At 40.0% G+C, this 16,607-nt stretch overlaps 1 protein-coding gene across 3 annotated transcripts in view; it reads right to left on the reverse strand.

The window, feature by feature from the left end:
- The window catches only part of BBOX1 (gamma-butyrobetaine hydroxylase 1), a 56,156-nt gene that overhangs the window by 22,797 nt on the left and 16,752 nt on the right, over nucleotides 1–16,607 (reverse strand). For all 3 annotated transcript variants that reach the window (XM_045194223.2, XM_024559051.4, XM_045194222.3), the window contains exon 4: nucleotides 4,075–4,273. In XM_045194223.2, the coding sequence (XP_045050158.2) occupies nucleotides 4,075–4,273 (199 nt within the window). The remainder of the gene's footprint in view (nucleotides 1–4,074; nucleotides 4,274–16,607) is intronic.

Raw genomic sequence — 16,607 nt, forward strand, 5'->3', positions numbered from 1 at the left:
TTTTTTGATGGGGGTCAGGGACTTGGGATGGGATATTTGGCTACACTCTGTAAAAATTACATCACCCTGAATCAAAGGTTTAAATCCTTCTAAAGAAGTTATCATTTTATATACTGTTCCACAAGTATACATATTTGATACGTATTTGATGACAATGGAAATTTCTTGACCAACTTATTTTCTCCCAGGAAGGCTTTCATCATCAAGGCATTAGAATACTGAGCATTTCACAGGGTTGTGTGAAAAAAGTATTGTCTAGACCAGGGGTGTCAAACTCATTTTCACCGGGAGCCACATCAGCCTTGAGGTAGCCTTCAAAGGGCCGAATGTAATGTTAGGACTGTATCAATGTAACTACTCCTTAACTGTTAAGGAGTTGAAATTACATTCGGCCCTTTGAAGGCAACCGGGAGGCTGATGTGGCCCCCGGTGAACATGAGTTTGACACTCCTGGGTAGAAGATGCACCGACTAAATAATGGCAAGTATCTGGATAATACAGATGTGGGTGGTGGATGACATGCACTTTTGTCCCCAAAGTTATTATCATTTTTGATTTAGAAGTTGAACATAATCTTGTAATTATAAAATGCTCTACTAATTATTGCATTCATTTGCTACTTTGTAGTCTTCTAAAAGCATCTAGGCATGCGTTTATTCATCAAACAGTTATTCTTTGTCCACTATATACCAAGGCTGCACAAAATGCTGGAACCTACTGTTTTTGTTCATCCAATCAACAATTTAATAATTGAGATGACAGCCAAAAACTAAAATTAGATATTATACTTTTCATTTTAGACCCATGCAATTCAAATTCCCCAAATATGACCCTATTTGAATGGAAAAGTGCTAGGTGGGTATCGGTTCCCAAGGGAGGCGTGTGTAAAATAACACCTCACTATGCACTGGTTTTGGCATCTAAGCAAGAGTGGAACCCAGTCTCCCTGAAACATGTACATGAAAAGCAAAGTTTGCCTTTAATTAACTTTACTCACTTTCCTTTCTTTATCGCTCTCCTAACCCTGGCAAGTCCCTCTTATCAATTATTTATTGCCTTCATTCATTCCTTACGTACACTTACTGGCCAAGCAATTATTTTTCAAACAAGAAGAATGCACTGTGCCAGTGGAGAAACAAAGATATGAAAGGGAGGGACCCTGGCTAATAGTTCAGCTACTAGTTCTATTGTGAAGATAAGTCATGTCCAGGCATTGGCACGGGACAAAGACGAACATGGTAAATGCCATTTAGGGTACATAACTGTGAGAGCTGAGAGGATGTGGAGCACCCAAGTTCTTTGCCAGCTGAGACTTGCCTTCTCTTGAAGGACCTTCCTCTCAGCCAGAGGTTCGTAACCATTGCTGCGCATCAGAATCACCTACAGTTTAAAAAATTCCTGAGACTCAGGCCAAATCCGAGTTCTGCTAAAAAAAAAAAAACCTCTGAAGAATGGACCCAAACATGAGTATATTTTTTAAATTGGTGATTTCAATGTGCAGCTTCAGCTGAGAACCATTGTTACCCAAATTTCAATAACATTTCCCCACATTACTATGGAAAGGAGCAGAAAAGAAAAATAACCTCAGGGAAAATGCTTTTATCATTTTCTTAACAATAACAACAACAACTAAACCCACAAATAAGCAAAAAATTATCAGAGCAACAACAGTAACACCGTCTTCTGTAACTTCTTAAGCTAGGAAATGAAAAACTATCCTACCCCTGCCCCTCCCTGCAAAATAAAATGGGGAGATCTTGATGATGAGTGGTGAGAATAGCAGTAAGGTGGCAAGAAAGGCATTTGTGGCCTGTGGTATAGTTTGAGAGACTCAGGAAAGAAGTGTGATCACCTGTGGAAGGTGAGACCGAGTACTGGCAGGTTAAATCTATCTGGTTAGATGCACTGGGCTTGGACAAAGGACATGGAATAACAGTAGGAGGTCTGATTTATTTTGACAAGGAACCTTTAGTCTTTATTCCAATAAATTTCACAATATTAGATCAGTGGCCAAATTATTTTGTTACTATTCGTAACAACAAAACAAAACAAAACAAAATACAAGTCATACATCAGGATGCAGAATTGACCCTTATGTGATGGGTGGGGGCAGGAGTAGGAGAACCACAATGAAGAGCCCCAGTTTGGCCACTGTTATGAAATTGTCCAACGTGTTGGCGTAGATACAAAAAGTCTGCTCTCAGCAAATAAAAGCTAAGTGCAACAATGTAGAAGATATTTATTTTGAAATGATCTGTTTACATCCAGCGCTTGAAAGCATCTTTTCCATGTTCTTCCTTTATAACTATTGATAGTGACATGGATTAGGAAGCCAAGGGATAGAAAAGAGCCATATCCCAGCTCTAGTTCCTTTTTAACTATGTGTTGGGAGTGTGGGTTATAGTTTAATTCTCTGGATGCCAGAGAATTCCTTAGAGTGAAATGGGAGATAATATCTGTTTCAGAAAATTGTGAAAATTAAATAAAGAACAAATAATAACAGTTGAGGTTCCTAGTAATTTCAAGGCTTTTCCTCCTTTTTTTGTTTGCCTATTGTAACTGTTGTGAACCCTAAGGGCATTCAAATTCTTGCAGATGTAGGGAAGGTATACATTTTATGAGACACACATTCTTGGAGTGGCAGTAGGGTCTGGGTCATCCAGGTCTAATTAGGATAGCATCTTCTGCAATTAACTTGCTGAAATCACTGGGGGCAAGTAACTGAGTTTTTCAGTCGTCTGTTTATTAACAGATGAGGTTTTACTATAGATTCTGGTGGCAACCTCGAAGGCTAGCAGGGCTGGGTGAGGCCTTTGGCAAACTGGGGAGTGAACATATGCTCTCTTCAAGGAGCAGCCTCTACTTTGGACCAGCAGGTTGTCAGCATGAAGGAATTTAGGCTCAGTTGTTGCCAGACTTGATTTTTTCAAGAAATGTCAGATCCATATGTAATGTAAAATCTCCCAGTTTTAAAGTATTGATGACTAATTTCATTTTCTTTGAACATCATGTAGGCCCAGCAAAACACATCTAAATACAGTCGGAGTGCTACCAGTTTCCAACCTTCAGATTTTGAAGGTCGTTTCCCCTTCCAATGCCCTCTACTCTACGGGCCCAAAATCATTGTCTTCCCCACACATGAGAGGCTCACCCTAAAGAACAGAAATGAAGTCATGCCCCCACTTCCAGGTAAGTATTTTCTGCTGTTAGTGTTTCACCATCCACAATTAGTTTTACCTCCCGGCAATTCTTATGCAAACCGCTTCTTGTTCCAAAGTTAAAATGAATTATATTTCCTGTTACTTGCTTAAGTTCATAGACTTAATTTTCTCAATGTTAATTTTATCTTTTTATTTTTAAACACATCTGGTGGCTGGTTTCAATCCCCCAGGGCCCGATTTTATATTTCGCCAACTCTTGGGAGGTAAAACTTTAATGACTTTTAGCATTTGTAGAGCTGTCTATTTTATAAAAATCTTGAAGAAACACAGTCTTCCTGTTAGGGACTGAACTGTGTCTCTCCACAATTTATATGAGGGAGCCCTAACTGACCCCCAATGGGACTCTATTGGGAGAGAGTGCCTGTAAGGAGGCAATCAAGGTTAAGTTCCAAGTGAGGGGCCTGTAGGGGCGGTAAGAAGAGGAGCAGAAACTAGGGGTGTGGGTGCACAGAAGAAAGCCCATGTGAGGAGATGTGAGACAGTGGCCATCTGCTAGCCAGGAGGAGAGGCCTCTTCAGGAACCAACCCTGCCGGCACGTTGATCTTGAACTTCTGGCCTTCTGAACTTCGAGGAAGTAAATTTCTGTTCTTTAAGCCACCCAGTCTATGTTACTCTCTTATGGCAGCTCAGGCAAACTAATACACACCTATAACGAGCCTGACGTCTTTGGCTTTTAGGCTTCTTAAGAATTCCAGTGATTCTCAGAGAAATCTCACTTATAGACTCATCTTCTTATCTGACTTCCTGCTCAAGATATGGAAATTTCTGTATTTCCGACCAAAACAGTACCATTTCTGAGAAACGTAGTAAACTTTTTATATAATGTCAGAATATAAACTCTTGGTAACTCACCCATAAAATGTGAGATAAAGGAAACCAATCCTTTTCCCAAGTTTTAAAATTTCTCCGCATTTGTTGGATGCTCCTGTGAGTCGTACTATGCCTACTTTCTTGAGGCTGGAGAGCCACTTGTATGCATATTCATCACTTTTTAAAACATCTTCAAAATTCAGAGTAGGTAGCTGGAGTTCTGAGCCCCAATACTGACATTCTGTGAATCAAGAAAATGAAGAAACCATATGGGATTACATTGTTTTTAAACACAATGATAACCTCAGAGAAGGGACAAGTTTCATGAAATTGATCTTTGACTTATCATGGAATTTATTAAATATTAGTCATATTACAAATGCCCAAGTTACCACATTTTCCCCCTGGAACCATGCTAGTCTACGTATATGCCCCCTGCTTACTACTATGCCTGATGCATGGCAGGTGTTCATTATATCACATTTTTTGAGAGAATGTAGTTTAGCTTATGGGTGGCTCTTGATCTGTATGTACTTAAAGCTTCTCTGCCTGGACTGTTTAGAAATGAGCCTGAATACTGTGTTTTAGCAACCAAGTCTTATTGCCGAATTCCAAGTAGATGATAAAATCAGAATGGTGGACTGGAACATCATCTGCCTAGTCCTAAGAGTGGGGGAAGTGCTTCCCATGATAGGTACAGTTCCTTCTTTCTTATTTCATCTGATAAGAAGCTTTCTCTGGGGTTGAGTTGTTCTTCGGAGTCCACAAAATCTGGCTATGAGGAAGAGATGAAAAGTGTGGTCCTGGGGTGCTCGGACACCTTGGTGACAAAGCCACAGGCGACAAAGTCAAATGCATTCTTTAATTCTCTGATTCCTTATGATTAAATTGCTCATAAAAATGTGTACTTAAAAAAACACGAAGGAAAACAAATATAAAAAATAATTTGATGGTAAATCAGGATCTCCCAAAGGAGGTGGGACACAAAGAAAATAACTCAGTTATTACAACTGCATTCAGAAAAGACTTAAGTCTAGCTAATTCATTTGATTTCTTTATTTTTCAGGAATAAATTTGCATTAGGAAGGCAAACCTTCCTAACAAGTGACAGCGTGAGAATTTATGATCTCAATACCGTCTAAGCAATGTCTCACTTTTCTAACGGGGGAATATTTGTCTTCTTAGAGAACACAGCCTGAACACCCCCCTTCCCATTTATGAATGAGGATCGGGTCAATGTCCCCGTATCATAGTTGTAGACTAGAAATCGTTCCCTCTGATGTCAACATGGCTATTTCTGCAGAAGCAAGGATTTCTTATGACTCAGAGAGTGGCCTTAGGAATGAAAAGATACTGGCAGGTGCAGGAAGCCACTTCCTGCTCTCCCACCAGCTAGTGACGTAAGGACATTTGCAGAGGTGAGTAGGTGTGTGTATGGGGGAAGACCCAGTCAGACTACGCGTGCATATATTACCAAAGTTTCCGGGTTACTAAACCTAACAGCTGGCACGAGGCAGTACTTCTGGGGCCTAAATTGCAAACTGTAAATTAGGCCTTCCTGGTGGCTGAAGTAATTATTTTGGACTATGTTAACGTTCTTTAGTATTGAATACATTCCACAGGCCAAAAGCGACTTATTGTATATCCAGCTAATGATTCCTAATTGCTCCTTTTAACTCTTCTCTTTCTTTGGGACCAACCAGACCTGAAAGAACTATAACCTTACCTCTTTCTTCTTATCTTTTTTTAAGCATTGCTTATTGAGTGCTTCTTACATTTGAGAGAACCTTAGAATTTAATATCAACCAAATCACTTTGGCAAAGAGAAACAGCTCAGCACATGGGTCATTTTGTATTACACCAAAGGGGGCTGGCTAGCACAATAACAGAGGAGGAGGTGTGAAAGTTTTGGGATAATGATCATACTCTTTTATTTTTGGAGCAGGGGTGGTTTAACATACAAATTCTTGGTATTCCTTGATTATATCAGCTACTTAACCATTATTCGTTGGTTTATCTTTTCAGTAAGCCTAATATTTTACCACATTGCTAGCCAATAGGTTTTATGTCACTCATAATCTGTGGGAGAACGGGATATGGGAACTGATGATTAAAACACAATACGATAGACCCTGTAGTTGAAATATGTTCAGGACACCACAGAGGTATGCGATCTTCTGATGCCTTATGCTCCTCCTAGGGTGCCAGCTTCTCTTTTACATGAATGAAGGGTCCCAGGTCTGTTTCTCATGCCTCAACTATTTCTTCTAAAATCGAACAGGACTGGTTTTACATGAAAGAGACTCTTCTCAAAGGGGCAATCTGCTTGGCTTTGTTCTCAACATTCAGTTATGTGGTCGTTTGCTTTGCCATCCCACTTGTTCTTTCCATTTGAAGTATCCCAATTGTAGTATCTGATACCAATCAAGAGTCTGCAGAATGAAGGTGATAAATGTTATAAATAATGCTTATTGGCTGCCTAACTAGACAAGTCATTTGGCTTCCAGGTAGGAGAAAAATTTCCTGGGCAAATATCAGCAATAAGGACATAATAACAAATCACCATTTCCTCTTTCCAGAGCTTACTCTAAGAAGACGATAGCTAGAAACTTAAACAGTATTTAAAACAGCTTTAGCTTATCGACCCCAAATGAAAAGCACAAGCCCATAGAGGATTAGAGGGGGGCGGATGTGATGTTAGAGACTCCTCTGGTGTTTGCAGGCTGACTAGGATTTCCCGTTGTCATCAGTTCTCACTGTTGAACAGAATGATCGTCTAACCCACAGCCGGGGGTCCTCCTAGTTCTCGGACACTGTGATGCTCTGGTTGAGGACAGGTTTTTCATGCCTGTGTAGACTGTCAGATAGATTAGTATCAGCTACGTGGCCACAGAGCAAATGGGTTATCTGGATTACAAAGAATTAAATAATCTATTGATGAACCTTTGTTGTAATATTTAGAAGAATATCTTATGTCCTGTTGAGAACGAACCAGCCTGGAGAGTTGGTATTGGCCCAGGGCTGCAGTGTTGTCAAATAGAACTTCTGAGATGATGGGAATATTCTATATCTGTGCTATCCAGTACCGTAGCTACTAGCATTGACACATGGCTATTGAGACTTGGCATGCAGCAAGTGGAACTGAGGAACACAGTTTTTATTTAGTATTAACTAACTTAAATAGTCACATGTGACCGGTACTATATGAGACAGGGCATGAATAAATGAAGAGTCTGGAGGCAAAGAGGCCTGGCTTTAATAATTTTCTTGACTCTTACCAGCTAGTTTCTTGGTTTCTTCTCAGAGCCTCTCTCATAATTTATAAAACAGTCCCAGTTATATTTGCCCTGCAGGTCTTTCATTACCGTGCAGTGAGATGGTGCAAGGAGCCTCATTCAGTGCCTGGCACATAGCAGACTAATAATCATAATAAATAATAGCTAATATTTGCGAAGTACTTTTTCAGGTGTCAGGAACAGTGCTAGGTGCTTTCTATATGTTATTTCTTTTAATATCCACAATAAATAGATGTGATAGAGGCTTCCAGCCTGTTACAGGGAAGGGAACAGAGATCCAAGTCCTCTTGCTAATGATTTGCAGAGCTAGTTAGTCAAATCCAGGTGACTGACTCCACAGTCTGTAATTCAATCAGCTGCACAGGAACATTTGAGGCCTTGAAATACTGTTATCCCATGCGTTTTTATGTTCTGTGTCTGAATGTCCATAGCTTTTTCTGTCCCTTACGAAGGAAATCTACCAGACAAATAAGAAAGCAGAGCACATTACAACTAGGAACACTTTGTCTGAACTTGTTCAAGCATGGGTGTTGAAAGATAAACCTTGGCTCCTCGTCAGCATTTCAAACGCAGAGCAAACATCGTGACCGCCCCGTTGCACAACACCGCCACAGTGCTGCCCTTCACTTTCTGAGACAGGAACCGAGGCTTGAAAGTCGGCTAGCTTCTCCGAGCTCTGCCACGGTATTTCAGTGATCCGTGTCTGTTCGGTTTTACTTAAGGCCCTTATCACTTCCCAGAGAGTCTGGTCACTGTGGCAAGGACATATAATACAGAAAGATTGGGGAAAAAACCCATTTTCACGAGATGTAAATGTTTTTAAAACTTGGAGTTTGTATTTTGACTGCTTTGTGGATTTCCGAAGCACCTGCTTAGGGCATGCGCAAAGCACATCTGTATGCACTTAAGTGAATTGGTTTCCACGTAAGTCCCCTTCCCACTACAGGCTAACACTCGCACAGACACAACGTGCTCTCCCACACACGAGGGCACACACACAACACCCTCGTTTTAAAAACACAGAGTGAGTTAGAGTCTTCCAGTAAGTGTTTTACTTTACCTGTATGAAATTAACCATATTCACACTAAGATACCCGGTATAAAGCAAGGCTATCAATACTGTAGACAGCATAGTAGGTACTATCAATAATTCAGATTTATAGGATTTTACTTTCTGAAAGTGTTTACAAAAATTTTTTAAGTTCCGCAACGTTTACAATTTTCCAACTCCAGTGCTCATTTTGGTGTGCCCTGGTGGGAGCTTTGCCGACACCAGCAACCGAGGGCCACAGCCCGCGGCAGAACTTGCGACCCAGTACGAGCCGCCCAAATACTCAGCAATGCTAACTGTGACTTTCAGAGACAGCACGGTGACTGCTCAGTTTCTAAATCTGCCATAACACTTCAGACATAAGCCGCTCTAATTTTCATGCGAGATAAGCTACATTTTATCAGCCACCAGTAAAATTATTCCATGATGCCTGCACAGAAACCTGAACATTGACAATGTAATGTATAAGCGCTTTTTTAGTCTCCTCCAGCTGCAAAGCACAACTCCTGGGGACCCAAAAGAAAACATGTTTGGCTAGAGCAAATCATTTGTCAGGCAAATATATTAAAAGCAAATTTAAATTTCACACTTGGGTCTGGATACATAAACAGTATGGAAAATGACGGAATATTGAAGGCATGAGCCACCTTGTCTAATTTAACGTACGGCCCTACTAATGAATACTTCCTTCGAACATGTGCTTCACACGTCGTAAAGTTTACGAACAGGCTACATGCTGGCTTTCAAGAAACCATTTGTGCAAGATTTCCTTCTTGGGGTTAAGAATCGCATTCCTGAATCCTAAATTGTAGTTCAAAAAAGGAAAGGACACAAAGAAGCTCTTTAGTTACAGACTCATGCATGCAGCATGCTGAGTTGCAATGTTATTTCAAGGGTTTAGGACCTGCTGTCCACCTGTAATGGTCTGTGCTGTTGGCTCTGAAACAGCGAATATAATGTGCTGGGGATCTGCCAGCCCCTTACTATCTTTTCTATAAATACCTCGTAGGGGTCTGGCCCTCCCCCACCGCCAAAAAAAAAAAAAAAAAAAAATCTGACCCCTGGTAGAGGAAAGACACCTGAGTAGAAACTGGGCTTTGATTCTTTTCTCTGCACTAAGGGGACCCTGCCGTCTTTGAATGTACTTTTCCTTCTTGTCCAGTGAACTGTGCATGGCTTTCAAGATTCTGGGCATGTGTCCTCACTTAGACTGAGATTTCCTGACCCTGAGAGGAGGATTTGAATGCAAGCAATTTATTAAGGTGTCCTGGGGACACTGTTAGGAGGTAGGGAAGTAAGACATGGAAGGGAGCCTCTAGAAGGTGTTTTAAGGAACAGTTTACTGCTTTCTGCAACAGGGACTCAGGACTGCTGGACCTTGTGGCAATGCTATAGAATATACTTCAGAGTTGTCCAGGCCAGAATTGTCCAGCACAGGCCACCCATGCCCACCCCTCGCTGGGTGAGGGCTCTTCCTCTGGGCATTCACGGACTTCTGGGTCTTTCTGGACTGCCTGTGTCTCCTGGCCAAGCATGCTCCCTCAGGCAGAGAAAGCCCTCCAGCAGAGTGGCAATTGAGCAGCAGGAAGCTGCTGGCAAGTATGGAGGGGCGCCAAGGGGCTGCAGGGGTCACCTACAGCCTCTACGATGCCTCCTTCAGGACCTGCAAAGGGGGGTTAGGTGTCTTTCTTCTCTGGTCCCCCAGCGCAGATCCACACCGCAGCTACAGTGCTTGCCACATGATGCTGAAATGATCTTTCACTTATTCAATACACATTTATTGAAAACCTAGTCAGGCAAAGGAGATCTCATGAGTGAATAAAGATAGAAGTGATTGCAGCCTTTGTGAGGGAAACAGTGAGTAAAAAAGGAAGCAAACAAGTAAGCCCATAAAGGTAAACACTGTAGCAAGTGCTATGGGGTAACAGATGAGGTCAATAGAATTGGGGTAATTATTGGGGAATCAATGTGGAACCTATTAGACATGGTGGATATGAAAGGACGAGCTGAAGAGATGCCATTTAAGCCAAATCCTGAGGGGTGAGAGAAGCCATTTATTCCAAGGGCAAGGGAGCAAGGAGTCTCCCTGGGTGGGAGGGACAGTAGGAAGATGGGGAGTCTCTTAGCTTGTTGGAGGAACTTGAAGTCACTGAGGTACAGCACACGGGGCAACAGGGGCATGTAGCAGATAAGATGGAAAAGTGGGCAAGGCTGGGTCGGGTGAGACCTCAGCTCCCTCTCTCCCACTAGACTGTGCTCATCTGACAAACTATGGAGGTCAGGTCATTTGTCTTTAGCTTCTCACCACTTTTGCCTCTTTCACTCCCTCCCCCCAGGATATAGCCCAGGGCTAGTACCCAGTAGATTTTCAGAAAGTGAGTATTTTCTGTATCCTGAACAAATTTTCCCTTTTGTTCTAAAGGACTGTCTGGTTGGAGAAAACAAGAATGCATGAAACATGAAGTGACACTGAATGGCAGTATGTGATGAATCCTTGAAAAAACAAGAGCTAACGTTTACTGAGCACTTATGATGCTAGGTATTCTTGTAGCCCCTTATGGATGCATTAATTCATGTCATCCTCACAGCAACCCCATAACAGAGGTTCTATTATTGGTCTCATTTTATAGATGAGGAGATAGGCACAAAGACATTAGATAATTTGCCTAATTACACGCAACTAATACATGTCAGAACAGGGCTACCCACACAAACAATTTGACTCCACATATTAAAAAAAAAAACACTGCTTGTGGAAGGAAAACAAGCACCAGAGGATATCAGGAAAGGAAATTGTTATTTCAGACTTCCTTGGAGTTGGCAGGGTGAACAGAAAATTCATTTTTACCCTCTCTTGTTACTGAAAGGTTACAGAACAAACTCTTGATCACTTTCAATTACACAGAACACGTCTCCCTATGGAACAGCCCATACTGTTTAAGAGACTTGTATCTTAACCCTTCCGTTGTCTCCAGTTGGACAGCTCCCCTTGTCACAAGCTTCTCTTCCTTACCTTTCTTTGAAGCCCCGATGCTGTGCTCCAGATTCACACAGAACATCCTAATCTTGGAGATGTGTACAAAGACAACTAATGTGTTAAGTTTTCTTTCAAAGACTACACAGCCTCTTTCTTCCCCATGTTTTTTATGTTTTATGGCTCCCAAGCCCTGCACTGCCCTCTCTGATCTCCTTTGCATCCTGCATTCCAGTTTGCCAATGCCGCATGAGAACCTTGCTGTCTTGACGCAATACTGCAGGTGAGACCTGGCCCATCCTGTGTGGTGGGCTCACCACTACCTTGTCATTTGTGCAGCCCCAATTTAATCAGTCTTTTTTGGGGCAGTCTCATAGTGATTTTTGAGTCTATATTGACTCATACTGACTTCTCATTTACTCAAGACTTTGTTTCCAAAGCTATTTCATTGAGAACATATTAAGCACAAATAGAGATAAAGATATTGCTCTGATTTGATAGAGACATTGTGTCAAAGTTAATAGCTTAAGGTTTGAAGGTGACATCTGAATTCAAATATGAATTCTGATAATTCTCATCTTCATGACCCTCAGAAAGTGATGTATTCTCTCAGTTCAAGTTCTTCATCTGGAAATCACAGGTTGAAAACAACCTGCAGGGTTGGTGTTAAAGTTAAATGAGATGATATCTATGAAGAACTCACTATAGTGAACTTGATTAAATGTGCACTTGAACCAGAGCATCTGAACATGGCTGGAGGAAAACGTACCGTGATGACTGATCTTACTGCATGCCAACTGATCTCCAGTTAACTCATACTCCCCTAGCTGACTGTTTCCCTATCACCAAATCCCCCACACTTCCTCCACCTACTCATGCTTAGCTGACAACTTTGCTTATCATTTCAGTAGAAAATTGAAGGACTCAGAAGAGAGCTTTCATACACTCCCACCACCACATTCATCAACCTGCCTGTGTCCGTGTCCTTATTGCCATTTGATGTCATATAGATATATTTGTAAATGTACCGATTCTCACCACTGCATCCCCAACACCTAAGACAGTACCTGGTCCATCACAGACACTCATTATTTGCTAAATAAATTCATAGTAAATGTAGATGCTCAAGCAATGATTTCTAATCTTAGTTATTTCCCTAGATTCCAACTGTCTAGTGCGGAAGACAGCCAATGCACAGACCTTGACCATTCATGGCAATAACTGCAGTGACAGAGAGAGAGGAGCCCACACAAGTGGCTGGAACCACACGGGGTGGGGGGTGAATGGTATTTAATAGAACAGACGCTCTTTAGTGGAATCTTGGCTCTGCTAGTTCTTGTCTCTTTGATTTTGGACTAATTACTTCATTTCTCTCAGTCTCATTTTCCTCTTGTGTACAATGACTGTAATTATAATGCTGCCTTTGTGAAGATGTTTAGAGACTCTGCTTCCTCTTGGTATGAGCACATTTGTCTCTTTAGATACTTTACCTTCCTTATTGAGATCATCTCCTTGCATATGGCCATGAATTGTGCCTAGTTTGAATCTGGAATTTATTTCATTCAAGTATTTAGTTCATACATGAAATACATGCAATCCTTAACCAATTGATAGATAACATAGCCACTCACTCCCAAGTTTGCTGACCATCCCAGCTTCAGGAAACATTTCTAAGTCGCAGATTGAAATTAGGTTCATAGTTGACCAGTTTTTTCACTGCCATCCTTAATGTTATTTAAATCAAACTCTCTGCCGGGAAGGTACATTTTTGGCCCAGACTTCAGACCAATGTCTGAAAGATTAAAATCTTTCGCAGCGCAATGGCTCACCTCTCAGCCACTCTCATGTTTTTAATCAGAAATATAACATGACTTTTCTCCACGTAAGGGGGACTCAAGCATAAGATACTATCATGCCACTGTTGTTTCTCTCTCCTCCTGTCCTTACCCAAATGCTCTTTACTGTGTCGCTGCTCTTATGTCCCTGGCTCTCTAAATTGGAGAAAAAAGGGACAGGAAAGGGCCTAACTGGTTCTGAGCGTCCACAGTGTCCAGGCACTCTGTGATGTACAGTACTGACATTTTATCATTTATTCTTCACATCCCAAAGCTGAGAGGATCACTTCTTTTATATGTAGAAAAAGTAAGGCTCAGATCATTTTCAAAACTAAGTCAAACTCACAAAGCAGAGAGTCAAAGCCAGATCTACTGACTCCAAAGACGGTTCTCTTTTCATAACACAGTGTTTCAAAGGTGAAGAGCTTTCTCAACACACCACGCTTTCACTTTCTCTCCTAACAAATTCTAACAATCTTTTTTGAAAGACATATCTGCTTCCATTGTTATATTACAGCCTTGCATTTAAGTGTTACTAGTGAAATTATATTTATTTTTTGGGATGACTTCCTTTCTTATCTGTAGTTTATGGTTTGGCTCAGAGAGAAATATAAATAAAGGGTAGAATTGTTGGTAAAGCGCTTCCTTTGGGGTGGGAGTTGGACTTCACAGGTGAAGGTTAAGCAGACAAAATGAATGGCATAAGAAGAGCATGGATAAAAGTAGGAATTCACATGCTTCTGTAGGTGGCACAAGGTTGTGGGATGATTGGAAACCCCCGGGGGAGACTTTAGGCTTCATTGTGCCACAGTGAGAACAGAGCAAGGGGGAAGAGAGGTGGCGATGGGCATCAGGAAAATTAACCTGCAGAGTTGTGCCAGCTGGGTGTGAACACCGAGGCCATGCTATTTCAGTAACCAGGCATGAGATGATAAAAGGCTCCACCTGAACTGTTGGCAAGAGAGACAACATGTCCAATCTTTTCTTCCTATAACCTGTTGAGTGTCAGACTTTTTTGGGCAAACATATGATGTACATGGAATCTTCACAGCCAATGGGGGAAGAGGAAAAAGAGATTTCTCTAATGGGATCCAGCATTTGTTTTGGTAAACAAGTATAGTCCTTGAGAGGATCATGAAGCCTCTTAGGACTGCCTGGTGTCTGTAGTTACTTACACCCGTCATTAAGGGAACCTTGTGAAGATTAAGTGCGTCAATAAGTAAAGTCTGGCATTGCCCTTCACTCGACATTGTGTGACTCTAAAAGATAGATAGATACTATTTCTGTCATGCAGATAAAGATTTGGAGGCATGGAAATGTTAAATAATTTTCTCAGGACCAGAGACCTAGCAATACTGAGGATCAAGAGCACTCTTAACCTCATAGCTACACTGTCCTCTTGACTAAGAGCAAAGTTAGAAACTGAGCAAAGTAGAGAATTTAGAGAGAAAGAATATAGTTAAGTCAGAGCATTCATTGAATGGAACGGAGGTCAAAAATTATCTAATTTGTTCAACTTGAAATAAGGCAAATCAACAGGGTGTATAAATAACAACAGAAATTTTAAAAAATCAATTATTTTTTATACAGGGATAGAATTGTTTTTTTAATTAAAAATATTTATTTATTTGCTTATTTGCCATGGGCACATTTGAAAGTTTGGGACTGAAACTTAAAAAAGGGGAATTTAAGTATGATGAAGGTACTCATTACCCCCAAACTAAAATTGTGCAGTTCTATGTTATACTGTTTTGAAGACGCAAAGTAGAACAAGAAGTGAGAGGTAACAGTTTTTCGACCAATTGTCCTCTGGTGGGTATTTTTTTCTTTCTTTCTTTTTTTTAATGAATATCCTGATGTGTAGGCACTAGCAAAAATGGCAGGCTAAATATATAACATATGTGGAGGTTCGGTAAAAATAAAGCCAGCATATGAAGTGATCCAACTTTACTTCTTTCTTGAAATTGCCACACTTTTGAATTTTCTAAATTTATAAATGCTAAATTTGGAGTCCAACTGCCAATGTTATAAAACCCATTTCTGTTCTGCAAGAAAAAGTAAGCCTAGTTTCTGAGAAATGGAAGCTTTTCACTCATTGAAAAAAGTTCATTCTACTTTTACTGGGTTTGAAAAAAAATAGAAAAATAAGAAGTAAACTTACTTTGTAACTACAGAAAATTGTTTTCCCATGGAAAAAAGTGAGTGTATTTTCCTTAATTTTTGATGTCTTAATTTAATTTAGTGTATTTTCCTTAATTTTCTAAATTTTCCCTTAATTTTCAGCAAGTTTATAGAAAAAAACATGAAAAAGAAATGGACTGTCATAATTCTTCCTGGATTTGCTTTAGGTTCTCAAAAATATCCTCAAACTTTTTCACAGCTTTAAACACACCAGCTTTTAAAAAAATACTTAAAAACACATGGCCAGGGTATTATTTATTTCAACATTTAAATATTCACTTATTATTTTTTTAATTGAAGTAAAATTGGTACATAACATATTAGTTTTAAGTGTATGGCATACTAATTCGATCTTTGTATAAAATACAAAGTGATTACAACAATAAGTCTAGTTAATATCCATCACCCTACAACTGACCCCCTTCACTCATTTTGCCAATCCTCCAACCTCCTTACCCTCTGATAACCAACAACCTATTCTTTGCATCTATGAATTTTAGTTTTGTTTCTTAATTTGTTTTAGATTCTACATATAAGTGAAATTATATAGTACTTGTTTTTCTCTATCTGAATTATTTCACTTGGCATAATACCTTCTAGATCCATCTATGGATCTTGTGATGAATATAGGGGTGCATATATCTTTTTGAATTAGTGTTTTCATTAAAAAAATAAGTGTGCAGAACTGGAATAGTGAGATCGTGTTGTAGTTCTATTTTTAATATTTTTGAGAAATTTTTGTACTGTTTTATATAGTGGCTATACTGATTCTCATTCTCACCAAAGGTTTATGAGTGTTCCCTTTTCTACATATCTTCTGAAATATGTATTTGTCTTTTTGATAATAGCCATTCTAACAGGCATGAAATATCTCACTGTGGTTTTGATGTTCATTTTCCTGATAATTAATGAAATGTACCTTTTGGGCATCTGTATGTCTTCTTTGGAAAAAATATCTACTTAGATCTTCTGTCCATTTTTTAATCAATTTTTTTGTTAATGAGTTGAGTTCTTTACATATTTTGAATATTAACCTCATCAATTTTAAGACTTGCAAGTGTATTCTCCCATTCAGTAGGTTGCCTTTACTTTTTAATGGTGGTTTCCTTTGTTGTATAAAAGCTTTTTAGTTTGATATAGTCTCATTTGTTTTTTACTTTTATTGCTTTTGGTTTTGCAGTCAGATCCAAAAATTCAACAAGACTGGGGTCAAGAAGGTTATCACCTGCTTTCTTATA

This window comes from Desmodus rotundus, chromosome 5 (assembly GCF_022682495.2).
Source record: "Desmodus rotundus isolate HL8 chromosome 5, HLdesRot8A.1, whole genome shotgun sequence".
In the NCBI taxonomy this organism is placed as follows: domain Eukaryota; kingdom Metazoa; phylum Chordata; class Mammalia; order Chiroptera; family Phyllostomidae; genus Desmodus; species Desmodus rotundus.